Raw genomic sequence first — 24774 nt, 5'->3', positions numbered from 1 at the left:
GCTCTCGGTCATTGTCTGTGTGGAGTTTGCACATTCTCCCTGTGTTTGCGTGGGTTTCGCCCCCACAACCCAAAGATGTGCAGGGTAGGTGGATTGAACACACCAAATTGCCCCTTAATTGGAAAAAATTAATTGGGTACTCTAAATTTATTTTTTTTAATGTTCGCATTTCACCCCCAGCAGAGAATGGATTTTGGTTTCCAACCGGGAATGGCTGGAATCTGCCTGGCTGACGCAGCCCTGACGGATACACTGCGGCTGTACAAGCTGGAGCTGCTCCGGGAATACCCTGCCGAACAGGAGTCTGCCCCAGAGGAGGAGGAGCCAGCGGGTGGGAACGGAGAGCCGGCCATCCAGCAGGCGGAGGAGGGGTTGGGAAGGAGTCGCCACATCAGAACCCGTGTGTAGCGGCAGCACGTGTCATTGGAGGACCAGCCGGACCCAGCATGTCACCAAAGACTCCGGCTGGGCAACGAGACTGTTATACATCTCTGCTGCATCATGGAGCATCTGGAACCGCGGGGAGTATGGGGGAGGACACCTGCTCCTCAAAGCCGTCAAGGTGACGGTCACCTTGAACTTCTATGCAACGGAGTCCTTCCATGTGCCGAGTGGGGACCTGTCGAGGATCTCCCAGACATTCATGCACAGGTGCAACCGTGCCATTACAGAGGCCCTGCATACCCAGGCACTGCAACGCATCCATCTCAATGTGGACCAAGCCCACCAGGATGCCCAGGCAGCGGGATTCACTGCCATCGCTGGGAAGCCCCAGGTTCAGGGGCTGATCGATGAGACACATGTCCCCCTATGAGCACCGCCGCAGGAGGAATTGGCCTTCATAAACCAAAAGGGGTACAACTCCATGAATATGCAGCTGATCTGTGACCGGCAGCTGCAATCATGCACATCTGCGGTGATAACCAGGCAGCGTGCACGAGGGCTCCATCCTTGGCAGGAAGAATATCCCAAGGTAGTTGAGGAACTCCCCTGAGTGAGGGGTTGAGAGGTTGTCTTCTCGGTGACAGGGGTTATCCACTGCAGTCGTGGCTGATGACGTCGATCCGGAAGCCACAACCAACGCAGAGACCCGCTACAATGACGCATGCAATGACCAAGGGTGTGATCGAGCAATGCTTCAGCATCCTGCAGATGTGATTCAAGTGCCCGAGCCACTCTTGAGGTGCCCTTTAGTATAGCACTAGGAGCATCTCCCTCATCGTGGTATCCTGCTGCATCCTCCACAAAATCACGCAGCAGAGGTGCTGGAGGAAGAGGAAGTACTCCAGGCCTCATCCAGTGAAGAGCATGTAGAGGAGGGCCAGGGTGGCAGGGCATGGGGCCTGGGCAGCCACTGGAGGCCGCAAAATGTGTTCACCTGGCCACTGCACAGGGGACACTAATTGGCACCAGGTTCACTGACTATGGGACCCAGCCACTGGCTACTCGAACATCCCGTCCCAACCCACACACCCACCTCTCCCCCATGTCCAATCTCCCCATCCCTTGTGCACCCTCTCTGCACCACCCCTCTGGCAGGTGAAACCGCCTTCATTAACGTGGAACTCTCGCGATTCAGTCCCGGCGTCAGTGCTTAGTCTCTCAAACGGAGAATCCTGGAGCTCATCCCTGCAATCAATCGAGTGAACCTCCTCTGAGATGTCTCCAATGTCATTACATCTTACATCTTTCCTCAAATAAGGAGACCAGAATTGTGCACAATACTCCAGGTACGGTCTCACCAATGTCTTATATAGTTGCAACAACACTTCCTTACCTTTAAATTCAATTTTTGCTTTAAATGCCAAAATTGTATTCGCTCTCCTGCTGCACCTACATGTTAGTTTCCTGCAACTCATACATGAGGACCCCAGGTCCCTCTGCACCGGAACATCCCAAAGTCCCTCCCAATTTAGTTAATAAGTTGCTATTCCATTTTCCCGACCAAAATGGATGATCTCACACTTATCTCACACTTATTAAACTCCATCTGCCACATTTTGGCCCACTCACCTAACCTATCTATATTTGCCGTATTATTGCCAAGTTTGAGGCTGCCACAAAAATAGGTGGGAAGGCAAATGGCGAGGGTGACGCAAAGGGTCTCCAGTGGGATATCGGCAGGTTAAATGAATGGGCAACAACTTGGCGGATGGAATATGATGTAGGAAAATGTGAAGTTTTGCGCTCTGGCAGGAAGAATAAAGGAACTAGAACATAGAACGATACAGCGCAGTACAGGCCCTTCGGCCCTCGATGTTGCACCGACATGGAAAAAATCTAAAGGCCATCTAACCTACACTCTGCCCTTATCATCCATATGCTTATCCAATAAATTTTTAAATGCTCTCAATGTTGGCGTGTTCACTAATGTTGCAGGTAGGGCATTCCACGGCCTCACCACTCTTTGCGTAAAAAAACCCACCTCTGACCTCTGTCCTATATCTATTACCCCTCAATTTAAGGCTATGTCCCCTCGTGCTAGCCACCTCCATCCGCGGGAGAAGGCTCTCGCTGTCCACCCTATCTAACCCTCTGATCATTTTGTATGCCTCTATTAAGTCACCTCTTAACCTTCTTCTCTCTAACGAAAACAACCTCAAGTCCATCAGCCTTTCCTCATAAGATTTTCCCTCCATACCAGGCAACATCCTGGTAAATCTCCTCTGCACCCGTTCCAAAGCTTCCACGTCCTTCCTATAATGAGGCGACCAGAACTGTACGCGATATTCCAAATGCGGCCGTACTAGAGTTTTGTACAACTGCAACATGACCTCATGGCTCCGGAACTCAATCCCTCTACCAATAAAGGCCAACACACCATAGGCCTTCTTCACAACCCTATCAACCTGGGTGGCAACTTTCAGGGATCTATGTACATGGACACCGAGATCCCTCTGCTCATCCACACTACCAAGAATTTTACCATTAGCCAAATATTCCGCATTTCTGTTATTCTTTCCAAAGTGAATCACCTCACACTTCTCCACATTAAACTCCATTTGCCACCTCTCAGCCCAGCTCTGCAGCTTATCTATGTCCCTCTGTAACCTGCAACATCCTTCCGCACTGTCTACAACTCCACCGACTTTAGTGTCGTCTGCAAATTTACTCACCCATCCTTCTGCGCCCTCCTCTAGGTCATTTATAAAAATGACAAACAGCAACGGCCCCAGAACAGATCCTTGTGGTACGCCACTCGTAACTGAACTCCATTCTGAACATTTCCCATCAACTACCACTCTCTGTCTTCTTTCAACTAGCCAATTTCTGATCCACATCTCTAAATCACCCTCAATCCCCAGCCTCCGTATTTTCTGCAATAGACGACCGTGGGGAACCTTATCAAACGCTTTACTGAAATCCATATACACCACATCAACTGCTCTACCCTCGTCTACCTGTTCAGTCACCTTCTCAAAGAACTCGATAAGGTTTGTGAGGCATGACCTACCCTTCACAAAACCATGCTGACTGTCAATAATCATATTATTCCTATCTAGATGATTATAAATCGTATCTTTTATAATCCTCTCCAAGACTTTACCCACCACAGACGTTAGGCTCACTGGCCTATAGTTACCGGGGTTATCTCTACTCCCCTTCTTGAACAAAGGGACCACATTTGCTATCCTCCAGTCCTCTGGCACTATTCCTGTAGCCAATGATGACCTAAAAATCAAAGCCAAAGGCTCAGCAATCTCTTCCCTGGCTTCCCAGAGAATCCTAGGATAAATCCCATCCGGCCCCGGGGACTTATCTATTTTCACCTTGTCCAGATTTGCCAACACTTCTTCCCTCCGCACCTCAATGACATCTATTCTAATAGGCTGGGTCTCAGCATTCTCCTCCACAATATTATCTTTTTCTTGAGTGAATACTGACGAAAAGTATTCATTTAGTATCTCGCTTATCTCCTCAGCCTCCACACACAACTTCCCACCACTGTCCTTGACTGGCCCTACTCTTACCCTAGTCATTCTTTTATTCCTGACATACCTATAGAAAGCTTTTGGGTTTTCCTTGATCCTACCTGCTAAAGACTTCTCATGTCCCCTCCTTGCTCGTCTCAGCTCTCTCTTTAGATCCTTCCTCGCTTCCTTGTAAATATCAAGCGCCCCAACTGAAACTTCACGCCTCATCTTCACATAGGCCTCCTTCTTCCTCTTAACAAGAGATTCCACTTCTTTGGTAAACCACGGTTCCCTCGCTCGACCCCTTCCTCCCTGCCTGACTGGTACGTACTTATCAAGAACATGCAATAGCTGTTCCTTGAACAAGCTCCACATATCCAGTGTGCCCAACCCTTGCAGCCTACTTCTCCAACCAACACATCCTAAGTCATGTCTAATGGCATCATAATTGCCCTTCCCCAGCTATAACTCTTGCCCTGCGGGGCATACTTATCCCTTTCCATCACTAACGTAAAGGTCACCGAATTGTGGTCACTGTTTCCAAAGTGCTCACCTACCTCCAGATCTAACACCTGGCCTGGTTCATTACCCAAAACCAAATCCAATGTGGCCTCGCCTCTTGTTGGCCTGTCAACATATTGTGTCAGGAAACCCTCCTGCACACATTGTACAAAGAATGACCCATCTAATGTACTCGAACTATATATTTTCCAGTCAATATTTGGAAAGTTAAAGTCTCTCATAAAAACTACCCTGTTACTTTCGCTCTTTTCCAGAATCATCTTCGCCATTCTTTCCTCTACATCCCTAGAACTATTAGGTGGCCTATAGAAAACTCCCAACAGGGTGACCTCTCCTTTCCTGTTTCTAACCTCAGCCCATACTACCTCAGAAGAACTGAAAACTATTTAAATGTAGCAAAATTGCAGAAAGTTGCAGCCCAGAGTGATTTAGGGGGTTCTCATGCATAAATCACAAAAAGCTTGCAAGCAAGTTCAGCAGGTAATAGGGAAGGTAAATAGAATTGTTGGCCTTTATTTCAAAGGGAATGGAACATATAAATAGGGAAGTCTTGCTAAAGCTGCAAGGCACTAATTTGACCAGACCTAGACCTAGAAAACCCCTTATCTAAGGCAATTGCAGGCAATCCAGAGAAGGTTCACCAGGTTGATCCCGGGTATGGAGGGATTTTCTTATGAGGAAAGGTTGAGTAGGTTGGGCCTGTACTCATTGGAGTTTAGAAGAATGAGGGGTGACGTTATTAAGACGTATAGGATTCGCAGGAGCTTGACAGGTGATAGAAATCAGATTTTGTAGTTAGCTCTCGATAAGATAGATGAACGGTTTAATGAAGAAATCCTGGTTGGAAAAATCCTTTAATCCTGAAGAGTATTACATAGAATTTACAGTGCAGAAGGAGGACATTCGGCCCATCGAGTCTGCACCGGCTCCTGGAAAGAGCACCCTACCCAAGGTTAACACATCCACCCTATCCCCATAACCCAGTAACCCCACCCAACATTAAGGGCAATTTTGGACACTAAGAGCAATTTATCATGGCCAATCCACCTAACCTGCACATCTTTGGACTGTGGGAGGAAACCGGAGCACCCAGAGGAAACCCACGCACACACGGGGAGGATGTGCAGACTCCGTACAGACAGTGATCCAAGCCGGAATCGAACCTGGGACCCTGGAGCTGTGAAGCGATTGTGCTATCCACAATGCTAACTAAATAAAAATATATTAACCATAAAAGTGAGGAAAAAGCTGACAAATTATGAACAGAACACAGTTCTCACATTTTGCAAGTTGTTGGCCCAAATAGCAGAACAGACCTTTTGTGTTATGGTAAACTGGGCTGACATCCCAGTTCTGTTTTGATGGTAACGGCTGTCAGCTCATAGTGATAATTTCTTGTGGGAAACGTGTTTCACTGGACCATCATGGAAAATTACCGCAAATCGTTCATCTCTTAAATTTGACAGACAGACACTTCGGTCGAATTAAGTGAATTCCAAATCAGTTAAAACCAATCACAGCTGTAATGAGGATGAAACTTTAAAGATAGTAATCTCCTTAAAAAGTTCAGTTGCCGGGATGAGAAACCACCCCTTTTTCTACTCCGGAATCATTCTTACTTAATCTCTGAAACCTTTTCTCTTGCTTGCTTTTGCAAATCACCTGTTTTATGTTGTTGAAATCATTCAGTCGTTTTTAATAGTGTGTATTTGATTTGTAGAATTACCAAGTTGTATTTCTCGACCACTCGACCACTGTATTTGCTAAAGACAATTGATCTGACCAGCTTGTTGCAGGGCTAGTTGGATTTTGTATTGAAAAATAAACTTTATCAGTAGACACTAAAGCTGACGAATAAAGTTACAAATACTTCACCAAGAAGCGCAGTCTGGAATCTCTGTTATTTGGGAACTAAAAAGGGATAACGCATATCCAGGGTTCCAAGTAGACACAGAGATCCATCAATTGGCATAGTCGACAGGATGGTTCCTCTTGTGGCAGAGTCTAGGACCAGAGGGCACAATCTCAAAGTAAGAGGTCGTCCATTTATGACAGAGATAATGAGGAGATTCTTCTGGGTGAAAATAGAACGGGAGTCATCGCCTCAAAATAAGGGGAGCAGGTTTAGGACTCAGTTGAGGAGGAACTTATTCACCCAAAGGGCTGTGAATCTGAGGAATTCCCTTCCCAGTGAAGTAGTTGAGGCCACTTCATTAATTGTTTTTAAGGCAAAGATAGATAGATTTTGAATAATAAAGGAATTAAGGGATATGATGAGCAGGTGGGTAAGTGGAGCTGAGTCCACAAAAAGATCAGCCATGATCTTATTGAATGGCAGAGCAGGCTCAAGGGGTCAGGTGGCCTACCCCTGCTCTTAGTCCTGATGTTCTTCTGTTCTGTCCGAGGGGAGAATCTTTGGAATTCTTTACCTGGGGCTGTGGAGGCTGGGACATTAAGTATGTCCAAGGCTGAGGTAGGCAGATATTTAATCGGTTAGGCAATCAAAGATTATTTGGATAAGGTGGGGAAGTGGAGTTGAGGATTATCATCTCACATTTAATGGTGGAGCAGACTCGATGGGCCTACATCTTGTGGCCCAATGGTATGACAATTTTTAAATGTTGTATTTAAACGTTGTGGAAGAGACATACGCTCAATGGTCTGTCCTTTTGGACACACGGAATTGAGCTGCACAGTTCTGTCTGTTTGGCCGAAGAGACTCCAGGGTCAGATTCACCAACTCTAGCTCCAAATATGCTCTTATGTTTGCGTGATTTTTATGTGCAAAGATTGCCTACAGAGTTTCCTGTGCTACAACTCTAACACATACTGCCCACACCCAGCCGATATCTCAGAAACTCCTTCTCCATCACCTTCTGTACTTTTCAAGGGAGAACTTCCATCTTTACTGATTGTTCATGAAACCTGAATCCCTGATCAGGAATTCCCGGAGTGAACTGTTGTTCACAGGAATGACTGGCTGAAAATTCACAGGCCCCAAGTCCATGAATTTCTGCCAATGATTTAAACAGACTAAAAACCAGCCCATAATTTCTGCCATTTCAGCAATGTCTGCCATCAAGACTACAGATGAGAAATAGCATCACAGTTCATTACAACAGGAGAATAATGTCCACATTGGGATTGTGCTGTGTAGTGACCCTTACTGGTAGTGCCATAGGAAGGTGGCAAGTAACATTGTAACTGTGTGAGGAAAACAGAGGTAATTTTAAGTGATCTATAGTTGCAGAGTTAAATTATAGGAATAAGTTATAGCTTTAAGATGGTTGAATTAAATGTTGCCGTTTAAGGCTGTGTAAACCAACTGTGAGATTCATGCTAGACAGAAGTGTTTGTATCTGTGAAGGTCTGGACAACTCAAATTCATCTTGTTTTGTGCTCAGAGAGGGTTGTGGCATGAAACATAAACAAGCTTAATAACCAGTGACACCAATAGCGTAGGAATGCTTTCTGAGTGTAGATTTTGCTGAATATAGCAGTTGGTTTTAGAAGGCTAGATAGAGAGGAAACATCTTTCAGATTGTGAGAAGAAAAGCTATACCATGATGCAATGGTTAAGAAAACAATTGCAGAAATGGCTCATTAAGGAGACTAGAGAAATGAAGAGAAGTTTCCAAGAAGTCTGAAGTTACATTAATAAAGAAAGAACCGAGCAGCATGGTGGCACAGTGGGTTAACCCTGCTGCCTCACGGTGCCGGGGTCCCAGATTCAATTCTGGATCACTGCCCGTATGGAGTTTGCACATCCTACCCGTGCCTGCGTGGGTTTCGCTCCCACAACCCAAAGATGTGCACAGTAGGTCGTTTGGCCTGGATAAATTGCCCCTTAATTGGAAAAATGAATTGGGTACTCTAAATTTATTAAAAATAAACAAAGAAAGAACCGTCTGAAGAATAAGATAATATTTCTGGATGTTAAAGTCAGAGATGGGAAGTGACGAGCTGATATGGTAGGCCACAGACAAACAACAATTCTGAAGCAATTGGAAGGCTTGTTGTCCTTATTTCCTGAGTTTGTGCAGCATTTTGGAAGTATGTTGCGATTCAAGATAAAGGAAGTTTTAAAGGAGAGGTGGAAAACCTGCCGCTGGATTTCTTGTTAAAAGTGAAGTGGAAGCTTTGTTTGACAGGATAGTTGGAAAATCTGGAGTGCATTATTAATACAAACAGCTGATGGAAAACATTGTTTGGAAAAATGCTTTAAAGCGTGTCTTTTTGGGAGTAGAGTTAGGAAACTCATGTGCCAATCATCTGGGGGGATTGTGAGAGAAATTCACAGAAGATCAGTTCAGCAGCATTGGCCATTTAGTTTCAGAATGGGGGGTTATTTTTGAAAACTATATATACATTTATGAACCTAAGGAAGGAGCAAAGAAGCATTGTAGTATAATCAAACTTTCCATGTTTAATAATGTTTTCTTTCATATTATTAAAAACTAATGAGTAATCCAGTGTTTCTATTCCTCCACATTTTCGAAAAATAAATAAAAGTTACAGTTCTTTGAGCCAGCATTCCATTCTGGAATGTTTCTGTCCAGTGGTAACACCAACTGGGAAAAAACTGTGTCATTTATGACTATGCAGTGAAACGAGCAGATAAAGAGACATTTAAAGTAATGACAGTGGAATAGAACATCAGATATCTCAATGATGGGATGATGTATTTTGGATGAGGCACTGATCAAAGGAAGTGAAATTGTTCTTCCAGAAATACAGAACGTGGTATATGTGTGAATTACAGAAAAACAGGAACTAACTCCAGATGATCCAGAGTAATGGGAATGGGGAGGTCTGGCTGTCTTATCAGAAGAGAGTCTGCTGGTTGTAAAATATGGACCAATCCATTTCACGATGAATATTGACCAATGTTCCCACGTGACTGGATGACCCCATTAATCACAGATTGACTCAACGTAGAGTCTTGGCAGCATGGTGGCACAGTGGTTAGCACTGCTGCCTCACAGCTCCGGGTTCCCAGGTTCAATTCCGGCCTCGAGTGACAGTCTGTGTGAAGTTTGCACTTTATCCCTGTGTCTGGGTGGGTTTCCTCCGGGTTCTCCGGTTTCCTCCTGCAGTCCAAAGACGTGCAGCTAGGTGGATTGGCCATGCTAAATTCCCCCCCAGTATCCGAAAAGGTTGGGTGGGATAACTGGGGTACGAGGATAGGGTAGAGGTGTGGGTTAAGAACACTGCTCTTTCCCAGGGCCGGTCCAGCCTCAATGGGCCAAATAGCCTCCTTCTGCACTGTAGGGATTCTATGATCTTCTATGATGTTGGCTCAAGAGCTGATATGTTGAAGGGCCATTTGGACTCAAACCATAAATTGCTCCTCTCCACAGATGCTGCCAGATCTGTTATGCTTATCCAGCTTTTCCTCTTTCATTTTGATATCAAATATATCAGCAATGAAACTCACCTGACATAGAGCCAAACATCAGGTCTTCTTCCTACTTCAACTGTGTCATCTAATGGTTCCGGTACCATTTCGATTTCAGGAAGGAGTAGACGATATACGGCAAATGACTGTTGCATTGTGCCATTTTCCAAAGAACCAAGAACTCCCCAAGGTGCAGAGACAGGAACAATTGTACCTGTGGATAAAGGAACACAGCAGTTCCAGGTAAGGGGACTGGGTGACTTTGCTGAGATGTGGAAAACACTGATGTGGGTACATTGAATTATAGACACACAGAATGATGCTGTTCCTGTGCCTTTTGCTGGAGTTATCCAATTAATCACACTGACCTCTTTCCCCACTGACCCACTTAAATGTTCCCCATTATTTCAACATTTATCTTTTGAATAGCGGGATTGAATTTTCTTCCATCACCATTTCAGACAGAGCATTCCAGATTACAATGATTCATTGTTTCAATGAAAGTTTCCTCTGTTCTTTTGCCAATCATATTAATTCTATGTCCTCCGGTTATTGACTCCTCTGCACTGGAAACAATTTCACCAAATTTACTCTGTCAAAACCCTTCTAGGTTTGAAAACCTCTCAAATCTCCTGGTAACTTTCTCTGCTCAAAGGAAATTCCCTCCAACTTCCCCAGTCTCTCCATGTAGCTGAGGCCCATCAACACTCACATAATTCTCACAAATCTCTGTGCAACCTCTGCAAGGCCCTGGGCTCCTTCCTGAAGTGTGGAGCCCAGGATTAAGCACAATACTCCAGCTGAGGCATAACCAGTGTTGCACGAATGTTAAAAATAATTTTTTCACTTTTCGATTCTATTCTTTGAATAACACCAAGGATCTTTACATTGTGGCAATTCATGGAAGCTGGTTGTCCTTGGTGACCGCGTCTGCAGGAGGTGTGTCCAACTGCATCTACTGGTTAGTCGCATTTCGGAGCTGGAGCTGAGGGTGGATTCACTGTGGAGCATATGCGACGCTGAGCAAGTCGTGGATAGTACGTTCAGTGAGGTGGTCACACCGCAGGTGAGGATTGGACAGGCAGAAAGGGCCACCAGGCAGAGTAGAGGAAGGCAGGTGGTGCAGGAGTCCCCTGTGGCCATCTCTCTTTCTAACAGATATACTCTTTTAGATACTGTTGGGGGAGATGACCGTCGGTAAAAGCAGTGGCAGCCAACTCCATGGCACCATGGGTACACAGTAGGGGAGGAGGAATAACGTCAAGGTTACAGTGGTAGGGGATTCAATTGTAATTGGAGCAGACGGGCATTTCTGTGTCCGAAAAAGTGATTCCAGAATGGAATGTTGCCTCCCTGGTGCCAGTGATATCACTGAACGACCGCAGGGCATACTGAAGGGGGAGGACGAACAGGCAGATATGAAGTACACATTGTTACTCACGACATAGGCAGATGTCGTGCATGCAGAATTTAGGGAGCTAGTAAGTAGATTGAAAAAACAGGAGCCAGAAGGCAGTAATCTCTGGATTACCTCCAGTGCCACGTGAGAGTGAGTATAGAAATAGTAAATTGGTCAAGATGAATGCATGGCTGGAGGAAAGGTGCAAGAGGATGGGCTTCAGATTCCTGGGACATTAGGACCCGCTTTTGGGAATGGTGGGATCTGTACAATGCAGACAGTTTGCACCTGAACCAACATGGATCCAGTGTTTTTGCAGGGAGGTTTGCTAGTGTTGTTGGGGAGGGTATAAACTAACTTGTCAGTGTGGGGGAGGGATTCTGAGGGAAGATTCAGCAGGAATAGATGCACAGCCAAAATTAGAAGAGACATCAAGTGACATAGGAAAGCAGAGAATGTCTCGACTACTTAAGTCACAAGGGAGTTTGTAAGATTGGATGGTATTTATTTCAATGCAAGGAGTCTGATGAACCCAGGGAGATGAATTTAGGGCACAAATTAAAACATGGGGATATGATTTCATGATGTCACTGAGATATGGTTGAGAGAGGGATGGGATTGACAGCTCAATATTCCAGGATACAGGATTTTCAAGTGAGATATGGCAAGTGAGGTGTGGCAATTGTGATCAGGGAATCAAATACAGCAGTAAGGAGGGACAACACCTTGTAAGGCACTTCGACTGAAGCCAGCTGGATAGAACTTAAAAACCGAGAAGGAGCAATCAGATTGATGGGAGTGTTCTCCAGGCCCACAAGCAGACCGAGAGAAATAGAATAGCAGGTATGTGGACAGATCTCAGAGGTGTAAAAGTAATAGGGCAGTGACAGTGGACATTTCAGCTTCCTCAATATTAACTGTGGTAGTCAAAGTGTGAAAGGTTTAGAGGGAGCAGAATTCTTAACATGCAACCAGGAGAATGCTTTAAGCCAGTAAGGAGAAATGAAATGATAATCGCTTATTGTCACGAGTAGGCTTCAATGAAGTTACTGTGAAAAGCCCCTAGTCGCCACATTCCGGCACCTGTCCGGGGAGGCTGGTACGGGAATCGAACCGTGCTGCTTGGTCTGCTTTAAAAGCCAGTGATTTAGCCCAGTGAGCTAAACCAGCCCCTGTAGGCCCTACAAGAGAGGGAGCGGTCCTGGTCTTAATTTTAGGTAACGTTGTTGAGCAAATGGCTGAAGGATCATTTGTGAACATTTTGCAAACAGTGTTCGTAACTCGCAGATGCGAGTCAGGATGGTATTGGTGCGGCGTTGGTTCAATGAGATGACACATCATCCTAGGCACCAGTAGCTTACGTGTCACGGGCAATGACACCCACTGAAACCAGATATGCACAGATTGAGAAGGAGTGCTTAGGTCTTCTGACCGGCATCCTCAAATTTCATGATTATGTCTATGGCCTGCCGACATTCACTGTCGAGACGAATCATCGGCCTCTGGCCCACATCATCCATAAGGACCTGAACGACATGATGCCTCGGTTGCAGAGAATCCTGCTTAAACTTAGGAGGCATGACTTCAATTTGGTGTACACGCCTGGCAAGGAGCTCATCTTAAGGATGACCTGACGGTGATCGATAGCGATGCCATCCTTCTCAAGCTGGACAGGATTGTCATTCCACTCAGTCTCCAGAGCTTGGTGCTGCACCAGATTCATGAGGGACACCTGGGCGTCGAGAAGTGCAGACGCAGAGCCAGGCAAGCTGGCCCGGCATCAGCCAGGACATCACGAACATGGTCCTGAACTGGGCTACCTGTCAGCAATTCCAACCAGGGCAGAGCAAGGAGACGCTCCAACCACATGACCAAGAGACCTCTCCGTGGTCCAAGATTGGCATCAACCTCTTCCATGCTAATGACGCGACTACATATTGACCATTGACTACTTCTCAAACTACCCAGAGGTGCTGAAGCTACAAGAGCTCACCTCACGGACTGTCATCAAAGCCTGTAAGGAGGCGTTCTCAAGGCATGGCATCCCAATCACCGTCATGAGCGACAATGGCCCGTGCTTTAACAGTCGAGAATGGTCTATGTTTGCCAGGTTATACAATTTCAACCATGTCACCTCCAGTCCGCATGGAAAAGTCAAGAAAGGGGGGCACATTGCTAAATAACTCATCTGCAAGTTCGCGGACTCTGCTTCCGACATACACCTTGCACTGCTCGCGTACAGGGCAACTCCATTGTCCGGGGATAGGACGGCCAGATCGGTGGCTCAACTCCTGTCAACGACGCTTCCAGCCATACACCTGCCCAACCTTGATCACCTCCCGGTGCTGCAGAAGATGCAGCAGCTTCAAGACCGTCAAAAAAAGGGCTATGATGCCCATGCCTCCGATCTGGCCATGCTATCCCCGGCAGACACTGTCAGGATCAAGATACCGGATGGTGGGTGGTCTGCTCCGGCTGTCGCTGTTCGACAGGCCGCGCCCCGTTCTTATGTTGTACGTATGGTTGATGGCGCCAGCGTGCGAAGGAATCGACGGGCACTGCGCAAAGTTGCTTGCCCACAATCACTTTCCCCTCCACTTCCACATGTTGAATTGCCACCTCCAGATACCTCAAGCCACGAGGCCACCAGTCAGGCTTCCATCCCGCCTGTCAATGTGCCGTCATCCCCTCCACCACCTCTCTGGCGGTCAACCAGGATAAGACGCAAGCCCTAGAGACTGGACTTATGAACATTTGTTTTGTTTGCTCTGTTCTGTATTCCTCAGTCAGTCACGTTAGACAGACTCATTCACATGTACTTCCATTCACATACACCAAAAAAACATAAAAAAGGGGGAGATGTTATGATATGCAAACATGCAGCTAATGAACACTTAGAAGAGGACACGACCAATGAGCAGTCAGGACACTCAGGGGTGGTATCTCACTATAAAAGGGATGAGGCAATCATACCCCGCCTCTTTCCACAGACCAACATCTACAGAGTGAGACAGGGTGTATCCTCAGCATCACACCCCAGCACGTGGCTTAGAGCAAGGCTGGTTCAGTTAGACTGAGTTACTACAATTAGGTTCGCAGAGAGTCGAACTCAGTGAGAACTGTGCTAATAGTTCAATAAACACATTGAACTCATTTCAAAGTCTGGAGCATCTTTTCCTTAAAACTGCACCAAGTGGCAGCCTGTGTTATTCCAAACAACATAACACAACAACTCTAATAAGATTGAAGATGTGCAGTTGCGATCCGAGGCAGCCAAGGCTGTGGGCCAAGTGCTGGAAAATGGGATTAGAATAGTTAGCTGGTTTTTTTTGACTGGTGCAGACACGGTGGGCTGACAGATCTTTCTGTGCTGGAGGTTCCTGTGACTCTATAACTTTTTAAATCCACCTTCTCAAATTGTCCTGCCACATTTGAGAAATTTGGCAGTTGGCCAAAAATCAGTTTCCCTCTGAGCTAAAAATAGACAGCAGTTGTCCTCTCCAGAGTTTCCTGGTGGGTTGGGTCGTCTTAAAACGGCAGCTCACCTGCATCCCCCCCTTCCCCCACTCCAAATCAAAAGCCCAGCCCAGTGGCTAATTAGAGCAGCGGGAATGATCACCAGCTGGAAGTATATAAGCAGCTGGTGAATGGCAGTTCCTTTGTGACCTCACAGTACGGTCACCTGCCTTTCAGAGCGCTGAGTTTGCGGATGCTCCGACTCTGTGCCAGGCTCCGCAGGCAAGACCAGGGGGAGGTCAAGCAGGATTGGGGGATTCAGAGACAAGTTTCTCCATTTCAGACAGATGGTAAGATGGGGCTGGTGGGGGTGGAAGGGGCCAGACGGCAAAGACTTGAGTACAAGGGGGGGGGGGGGGGGGGGGGGGGTTGCGACAGTGAGGGGAGAGTGCTTTATGAGTCAAGTCATGGGCAAGGGATGAGGCAGGAGGGCCAACCTTTTTCTGTGGGGTGGGAAGACAGGGGAGGGGTTCACAGAGGCACACGATTGTGGGGAGGAAAGACTGGGTAAGGTTGCACACAGAAACATGGAAAATAGAAGCCGGAGTAGGCCTTCCGGCCCTTCGAATCTGTTCCGGCAATATGATCATGGCTCAGTAATATGTTCCCTTTTCCCCCCACATCTTTTGATCTGTTTAGCGCCTAGTGTTGTACCTAACTCCTGGAAAACATAAAATGCTTTGTCCTCCGCTGATTCCTGTGATAGCGAGTTGCACAGGTTTACCACTCTCTGGGTGAACAAATTTCTCCTCATCTTAGTCTGAAATGATCAACCCAATATCCTCAGACTGTGACCCCTGGTTCTGGACACACCCACCATCAGGAACATCGGGCGGGATTCTCCGACCCCGTGCCATTGGCGCCGGCGCAGTCGGCGTAGCGCCGGTCGGGGTCTGGCGATTCTCTGCACGCAATGGGCCGAGTTAGGCCGAGTCCCGCCGGCGCCGTTCTCATGTGTTCCAACTCGGCGGGACCTTGGCCTTGATATTGCGAGGGCGGCCTGGTGGGGGCGATCCAACCCCGGGGGGGGTGCCTGGCCTGCCCACCGATCGGTTGGCGGGCTTATCCTGGTGGGGGCCTGTATTCCTCCGTGCCGGGCTCCTATTGCTCTCTGCCATGTTGCGTCGGTGCCGGAGCGGAGAAGGCAAACTCTTGCTGGCCGTAACATGTATGTGCAAACTCGTGCCAGCCGTAGAGCGCATGCGCGGACCCACGGCGCCCGTTCTGATGGCCGTATCGGCAGCTTGAGCGTCATGAGGCTCCCTAGTGCCGTTCTGGCCCCCTGTGAGGCACAGGATCAATGTTCCCAGGGCCTGTTGATGGGCCGTAAAACGCTGCAGCATTTACAACAGCATCAATGCTTAGCCCCAGGATGAGGGAATCCCACCCATCATTCCTGAATCTACCCTCTCTCGTCCTGTTAGAATGTTATACGTTTCTATGAGATTCCCCTTCATTTTTATGAACTTCAGTAAATACAATCACAACTGACTCAAACCCTCCTCAAACGTCCATCCTGGTTTCCCAGGAATCAGTCTGTGACTGGGGAGGTGGGAAATTATTCAGAGTCAGAAAGCACAGAGGCTCGATAGGCTGGGACTTTTCTCCTGGAGTGCAGGAGGCTGTTTTAACGCAGTTCCTGGTTAGGATCTGGAAGCACTGCCTGTGAGTGTGGTGAAGGCAGATTTAATTGAGGCATTTAAGAGGCAAGTCTAAAAGGAAGCTACGGGAAGAAGGCCACATGGAGGGCAATGAAAACAGTGCACAAATCGGTAGAATGAGTTTGGAAAGAGTGTTTCTTTTTTTATTGATTGGGTGTGGACATTGTCGGCAAGAACAGCCTTTTTTGCCCATCCCCAAATTGCCCTTGAACTGAGTGGCTTGTTAGGCCATTTCAGAGGGAAGTTAAGACTATAAGACCATAAGACATAGATGCAGAATTAGGCCACTCAGCCCATCGAGTCTGTTACACATTCAATCATGGTTGATACTTTTCTGATCCCCATTCTCCTGCCTTCTCCCCATAACCCCTGATCCCTTATTAATCAAGAACCTATCTATCTCTGTCTTAAAGACACTCAGTGAATTGGCCACCACAGCCTTCTGCGGCAAAGAGTTCCACAGATTCACCACCACCTGGCTGATGAAAAATCCTCCTCATCTCTGTTTTAAAGGATCGTCACTTCTGTCAGAGATGGTGTCCTCTGGTTCTAGTTTTTCCTTCAAGTGGCAACATCCTCTCCACATCCACTCTATCCAGGCCTCGCAGTATCCTGTAAGATTCAATAAGATCCCCCCTTATCCTGCAAAACTCCAACGAGTACAGACCCAGAGTCCTCAACCGTTCCTCATATGACAAGTTCTTCATTCCAGGGATCATTCTTGTGAACCTCCTCTGGACCCTTTCCAAGGCCAGCGCATCTTTCCTTAGATAAGAGGCGCAAAACCGCTCACAATACTCCAAATAGAGATTCAGAAGTACATCCCTGGTCTTGTATTCTAGCCCTCTTGACATGAATGCTAACATTGCATTTGCCTTCCTAACTGCCAACTGAACATGCACATTAACCTTAAGAGAATCGTGAGCAAGGTCTCCCAAGTTCCTTTGTGCTTCTGATTTTCTCAGTATTTCCGCATTTGGAAAATAGTCTATGCCTAAATTCCTCCTTTCAAAATGCATTACCTTGCACTTTTCCACATTGTATTCCATCTGCCACTTCATTGACCACTCTCCTAGCCTGTCCAAGTCCTTCTGCAGCCCCCTTGCTTCCTCAATACTACCTGTCCCACTACAGATCTTTGTACAATCTGCAAATTTAGCAACAGTGCCTTCAGTTCCTTCTTCCAGATCATTAATGTATATTGTAAAAAGTTGTGGTCCCAGCACAGACCCCTGAGGCACACCACTAGTCACCGGCTGCCATCCTGAAAAAGACCTCTTTATCCCCACTCTCTGCCTTCTGCCAGTCAGCCAATCCTCTATCCATGCCAGGATCTTACCCTTTACACCATGGGCTCGTAACTTATTTAACAGTATCCTGTGCTGCACCTTGTCAAAGGCCTTCTGGAAATCAAATAAATCAAGTCCATTGGTTCTCCTTTGTCTAACTTCCTTGTTACCTCCTCAAAGACCAGATTTGTCAGACATGACCTTCCCTTGACGAAGCCGTGCTGACTCAGTCCTATTTTATCATGCACTTCCAAGTACTCCGCGATCTCATCTTTAATAATGGACTCTAAAATCTTACCAATGACCAAAGTCAGGCTAACCAGCCTATAATTTCCCATCTTCTGCCTCCCTCTCTTCTTAAATAGTGATGTTACATTAGCCACTTTCCAGTCCTCTGGGGCCCTTCCTGCCTCAAGTGATTCCTGAAAAATCACCACCAATGTCTCCATAATCTCCTCAGCTATCTCTTTTAGAACCCTGGGGGTAGTCCATCCGATCAGGTGACATATCCACCTTCAGATTTTCAGTTTCCCCAAAACCTTCTCCTTAGTAATGGTCACTGCACTCACCTCTGCCCCCTGGTTCTCCTGGAGCTCTGGCATCCCACTGGTGTCTTCCACTATGAATACTGATGCAAAGTAACTATTCAGTTTGTCTGCTATTTCTTTGTTTCCTATTATTACTTCTCCAGCCAAGTTTTCCAGTGGTCCAATGTCTATTTCTGCCTCTCTTTTACCTTTTATATATTGAAAAAACCTCTTCCTATCTTCCTTTATATTACTAACTAGCATGTGCTCACATTTCATCTTCTCTCCCCTTACTGCTGTTTAGTTGTCCTTTGCTCGCTTTTAAAGGCTTCCTAATCCTCTGGCTTCTCACTAATCCTCACCATTTTGTATGCTTTTTCTTTCATGCTGTCCTTGACTTCCCTCGTCAAGCATGGATGCCTTGTCCTCCCCTTAGCATGTTTCCTCCTCCTTGCGATGAATTTCTGTTGTGCCTCCCGAATAACCACCAAAAACACCGGCCATTGTTGTGCCACTGTCTTCCCTGCTGGGCTCCTTTTCCAATAATAATAATCGCTTATTGTCACAAGTTGGCTTCAATTAAGTTACAAAGTTACTGTGAAAAGCCCCTAGTCGCCACATTCCATCGCTTGTTCTGGGAGGCCGGTGCGGGAATTGAACCTACACTGCTGGCCTTGTTCTGCATTACAAGCCAGCTGTTGAGCCCACTGTGCTAAACCAGCCCCAATCAACTCTGGCCAGCTCCTCCCTCATGTCTTTGCAGTTACCCTTATTTAATTGTAATACCATTACATCTGATTCCGGCTTCACCCTCTCAAACTGCAGGGTAAATTCTATCATATTGTGGTCACTGCTCCCTAAGGGTTCCTTCACCTTAAGATCCCAAATCAGGTCTGCCTCATTACACATCACCAAATCCAGAATTGCCTGTTCCCTAGTAGCACCTGTTACAAGCTGCTCCAACAAACCATCTCTTAAACATTCCACAAATTCCTTTTCTTGGAATCCATTACCAATCTGATTTTCCCAGTTCACCTGCATATTGAAGTCCCCTATGATTATTGTAACATTGCCTATTTTACATGCTTTCACAACTCCCAATTTATTTCATGCCCCACATCCTGACTACTGCTAGGGGGCCTGCTCATAACTCCCATCAGGATCTTTTTACCTTGCTCAACTGTACCCACACAAATTCTATGCCTTCTGATCCTATATCGCTCCTTGCTATCGATTTAACTTCATTCCTTACTAACAATGCAACCCCGCCCTCTTTGCCCATTTACCTGTCCTTTCGATAGGACACATATCCTTGTATATTTAGATCCCAGCCCTGATCCCCTGGCAGCCACCTCTTGGTGATGCCCACAACATCGTACCGGCCAATTTCAACGTGAGCAACAAGCTCATTTACCTTGTTCTGTATACATGATAGTCAGGTAAGTTTGGTAGATTTCCTTCCAGAAAGGATATCAGTGAATCAGATGTTTTTGTTCCCCAACAATCAACAATGGTTTCATGGATCATCATTTGACTTATTGGGCAGGATTGTCTGCGAACCGGCGGCAACTCCGGCGGCAACTTGGGCGCCGAGGAGTGGCACCGGCACCGGAATCCTTCGCACCTTCAGGAGTTAGGCTGACGCCGGAGTGGTTTGCGCCCTGCCTGCCGGCGCAGAAGGGGCTTGGCATCATGCCAACCGGCGCCATAGCGCCTTTGCCAGCCGGCGTGAGTTGGCGCATGTGCGGGAGTGCCAGCGTGTGCTGGCATCAGCCGAGCACATGTACAGGGGGATCATCTCCACGTCGGATATTGCGGAGGAGCACAGCAGCCGACGTGGAGGAATAGAGTGCCCCCACGGCACAGGCCCGCCGGCGGATCGGTGGACCCCGATTGCGGGCCAGGCCACCGTGGGGGCACATCCCAGGGCCAGATCTCCACATGCACCCCGAGGACCTCAGAGGCCACCGCGCAGCCAGGTCCCGCTGGTAAGTACCTACTCTAATTTACGCCGGCAGGTCCGGTCGAAAACGGGTGACCACTTGGCCCATCATGGGCCGGATAATCGCTGGGGGGCTGCTGCCAGTGGCCGCCAACCGGCGCGGCACGATTCCCGCCTGTGCCAAATCCCCAGCGCCGGAGAAATCGGCAGCCGGCGGAGACAGGATTCACGTCGCCCCCAGACGATTCTTCGACCCGGCCCTTTATTTCCAGACATTGTTATTTCAAATTTCACCATCTGCCATGGCAGGATTCAAATCTGGGTGCCCAGAACATTGCTCTGGGTGTTTGATAACCCGCCCAGTGACAATACCACTTCGCCATCGCCTCAGGAAGGGACGAGGTCAAAGGGCAGGTATTTTATCTTCTCCGCTTCCACTGGAAGGTGGGTGAGAACAGGCGAGGTTTGGGGTGATTTGAGTAAATGTGAATTGAACATTGAATAATTCATTCACAGACACCGCAGTAAAATTGTTCGATTTAGTTCATTTCGGTTTTCCTGTTAGCATCCTCCTCCATTACCCAATTATTTTACCACCTGCAAAAGTTGAAATTATGCCTTGCACACCCAAATCCATATTATTAATATTTACCCAAAGTGTAATTATACTATTGCAGATGAAATGAAATGAAAACCGCTTATTGTCACGAGTAGGCTTCAATGAAGTTACTTTGAAAAGCCCCTAGTCACCACATTCCGGGGTCCTGTCTGGGGAGGCTGATACGGGAATCGAACCGTGTTGCTGGCCTGCTTGGTCTGCTTTAAAAGCCAGCGATTTACTTCACCCAGTCTGAAAAACAACTGTTCACCACGACTCTCTGGTTTCTGTCACTGAGATAATTCTGTATCAATGCTGCCAATCACTTTAAACCCATGCGTTTAAATGTTGCTATCATATTGTAATTTCACAAACACCTTTTGAAAGTGTATAAACACAACAACAGCTGTACAATCCCCATTATCCATTAAATATCGAAATGAAGTTTTTCAAACAGGATTCCCCTTGAACAATGATGTGGAGATGCCGGCGTTGGACTGGGGTGGGCAAAATAAAATGTCTTACAACACCAGGTTAAAGTCCAATAGGTTTATCTGGAATCACTAGCTTTCGGAGAGCCTGATGAAGGAGCTACGCTCCGAAAGCTAGTGATTCCAGACAAGCCTGTTGGACTTTAACCTCTTGAAAAAGGCAGAATTTTCACCGAGTCTCAATCAGGAGCCAGCATTCCCGCAGCATCCGGTAAACTAAGAGAGATGCAGTTTATCAGCTTCCACACGGGTTCATGTCGACTCAAATAGTGGGATTCATGCCTGACAAAGAACCTTTATTATACTCGGAAAATTCAACAGCCACAGCTGGAGTCAGAACATGAGTTTGGAATCTCACTCCCAGCACACGTGGGAAACCTACCCAGATTCTGGAAACATAAATCCTGCAGGTTTCAAAGAAGTAGCCCAAATGACCCTTCAACCCACTAGTCACATGTGAACGAGGAACACTCTGGGATTGACAATGGTGGAATTCTTTGGTCAGTGTGTCAGTCTGTACAGAACGTTTCAAGCGTGACAGGTTAAAGAGTGAATTGTTGTTTTATATTCTGTTGTTACTTTGAAGGAACATAGAACATAGAACATAGAACGATACAGCGCAGTACAGGCCCTTCGGCCCACGATGTTGCACCAACATGAGAAGTCAAAAACTAAAGGCTATCTAACCTACACTATGCCATTATCATCCATATGCTTATCCAATAAACTTTTAAATGCCCTCAATGTTGGCGAGTGCACTACTGTAGAACATCTGACATACCTGCAGAATTATTAAAATATAGATAATTGAAAAGTTTCCCCAGGCCGACCTCCAGTGCATGTTCCATATCCATTCCAGAAACCTCCGTTTCAACCAATTGGTGGCTTTTGAATTTCATTACATCATAACTCTAAGATTAGAAGAGAAAATCGATTACGATATGACAACTGAACTAACACCAAAATAGATCAGTGTTGAGAGGATTGTCCTCAGTTCCAAGGTGTGGTCACAGTATTCATGTCCTGGATGGGCTGACCATGTAAAAGATTTCGGAGTTTTGATGGAATTGTTGGCATCAGCACTTCCAGATTAATTTTGATTCCTCTCTCACTTTGTCAACTTTAGTGTTCTGCACTCTGGGCCTTGTCCCTTCCCCATTTTTAAAAAACAATAAACATACATAGTGAAAAGTTTGTTGACGTTTTTCTACACTGAATCAATACAATGAACACATTCCCAGTTTTGTAACCCCCACAAGACCCATGGGGACAACCCGCCCAATCTACCTGTGGGGCACGTGGATTATGAGCTCGCCCGGTGAGGGGTGGAGGCCCATTAATTTAATCAGATAAAAGGCGGCCTAGGAAGAAACCGGCATCTTCAGATGGTCCTGGCTGGGACGAGCTGTGCCCTTCACTTAGCTTAGCTGAAGGAGCTGAGTAAAATATACCCATGTTTACTGATGATACAAATCTAGCTGGGAATGTAAGCTGTAAGCAGAACACAAAGAAGCCCACAGGTACAGGCAGGATGGGTAAATGGACAATACCTTGCCGGACAGAGATGGCAATACTGCACAGCCCGCTCCACCAGCTGTTAAGAAGGGGCACCAGTGGGTATGCCCCCCCCCCCACCGCACCAGAAGAGATTCATGGAGATGAAACAGAGATTTCCCTCTAAGAAATTGCTCACCCATTTCAAACCAGCCAAGTTGCTTCTACTCACATGTGACACTTCCCCTTACGGAGTGGGGGCCGTGTTTGCGCATCGAATGTGCGACGGATTGGAACAGCCTATCACATTCGTGTCCTGCACACTGGCTGACGAGAGCACAATTATGCGCAAATTGAGAAGATACAATTTAGTGACATTAAGTCTGTTATAAGTTTCCTTTCAGAAAGTGGGTTTGATTCAGTGAATACAGAAGGAGCTGGAACAATCCCCAAGTGTACATTCCTTCACATTGTCTCACTAACTCATCCCAGTTCCCATACCGACCCATCTCTTGATCCGGTGCTGGAGAAGTAATCCCTGATATTTTCCTTACTACTCTACCTGGTAGTGAAGACCAATCAGGCGATGGCAACTCCTGTATAAAATGTTAATAAGAGCCGAGGACCGATTCCAGTCCAGTCTCATGTCTCAGGGTTGGCGTGTGAGCTGTCGCAACGCCGCACATGTACCCCAAAAAACAGGCATTAAATCATTTGTACTGGTCCAAACAATAGAGAATGCGGTAAACTCTGAACTATACTTACCCCGCTCTGAATTACGAAAATGGGTTTAAAGCAGTCAACTTCTTCACAGAGGTCGAGCACCTTGTCTACCGCATTCTGTGCAGCGAGTTGGTTCCAGAAGAGGACAGACACGGTTAAGAAGATTCTCAGCATCTTGGTGTCGGCTCAGATCACTGGTGAAGCCACTGAATGACTCTCAGCACCTTCAGCTCGATCTGCAGTTTGAGCAGAGAGCTCAGAGATTTTTATCCTGTTTTAGGGAGATGATTTTGAATAACGTTTAGCTACAGGCATGAACATCATGCATTGAAGAAATGCCCCAGATAATTAACTATGGAAATGTTTCTTCGTCCCAAATGTGATGAATTTAGAAATCATTAACCATGTGAGTGCTGGTTGCTGGGAAGTCTGCACTGTCCGCGGCAGCTATTTCATTATTAGTTCCAATTCACATACTCAGGATTGACCTCCCTGTTTGCAAGGTGAGTGGAATGGAAGATTCTGGTGTTAGTGACCCAGCAGAAACCAATTTCACATTTGGGTTTCATATCCGCTCAATTTTATTTGCTGGGTTTCCTGCACCGGCAGCAACTGTGAACAGAGTGACCATGCTGCACTCCAACCACGGCACAGACCACTATTTCCTCAGTGCGTTGGTCAGGCTGCTGTGCCTCCCACATTTCACATTGTTTCTCTTTCATCTCCCCTTTTCCAAGACTGGCTGAGGTACATTGTCATTGTGTCATAATCATAACAGCACTTACGAGGTGGCAATGATTAAACTCCCCGTGACCCTCGCCGAGTATCCCCTCCCCCCCCGTGAAAGGGGACGGGAACCCGAAATAATGTATAGTTATGGTCTGTATCAGGTCGGCCAGTTCTGGTACCAATAGGAGAGACTCGGTGAGGGGGCTGGATTCTCCATTTCTGAGACTAAGTGTTGATTCGTGGAGTTTCCCGACAGCAAATCTGGTACAAATATGTAAACAGATTATGGAAAGATGTAGGAGCAACTGGTGATAGGAGGAGATTTTAATTTTCCCAACATTGACTGGGATACACTTAGTGTCAGAGATCTAGATGGAGCAGAATTTGTAAGGAACATCCAGGAGGGTTTTCTAGAGCAGTATGTAAATAGTCCAACTCGGGAAGGGGGCATACTGGACCTGGTGTTGGGGAATGAGCCTGGCCAGGTGGTTGAAGTTTCAGTCGGGGATTACTTTGGGAATAGTGATCACAATGCTGTAAGTTTTAGAATACTCATGGACAAAGACGAGAG

At 46.7% G+C, this 24774-nt stretch overlaps 1 protein-coding gene across 1 annotated transcript in view; it reads right to left on the bottom strand.

Moving 5' to 3' along the window:
• LOC119967025 overlaps positions 1 to 23744 on the bottom strand; it is a 28890-nt gene extending 5146 nt beyond the window's left edge. Inside the window, exons 1-3 of the mRNA XM_038799028.1 lie at positions 23517 to 23744; positions 22039 to 22168; positions 9874 to 10048 (exon numbers count right to left, since the gene is read on the bottom strand). Coding sequence (XP_038654956.1) covers positions 9874 to 10048; positions 22039 to 22168; positions 23517 to 23648 — 437 coding nt within the window. The 5' untranslated portion in view covers positions 23649 to 23744. The remainder of the gene's footprint in view (positions 1 to 9873; positions 10049 to 22038; positions 22169 to 23516) is intronic.
• Positions 23745 to 24774: the final 1030 nt, after the last annotated feature.

Source organism: Scyliorhinus canicula, chromosome 6, assembly GCF_902713615.1.
Source record: "Scyliorhinus canicula chromosome 6, sScyCan1.1, whole genome shotgun sequence".
NCBI classification, from domain to species: Eukaryota; Metazoa; Chordata; class Chondrichthyes; order Carcharhiniformes; family Scyliorhinidae; genus Scyliorhinus; species Scyliorhinus canicula.
This window is presented reverse-complemented; position numbering and strand designations above follow the sequence as displayed.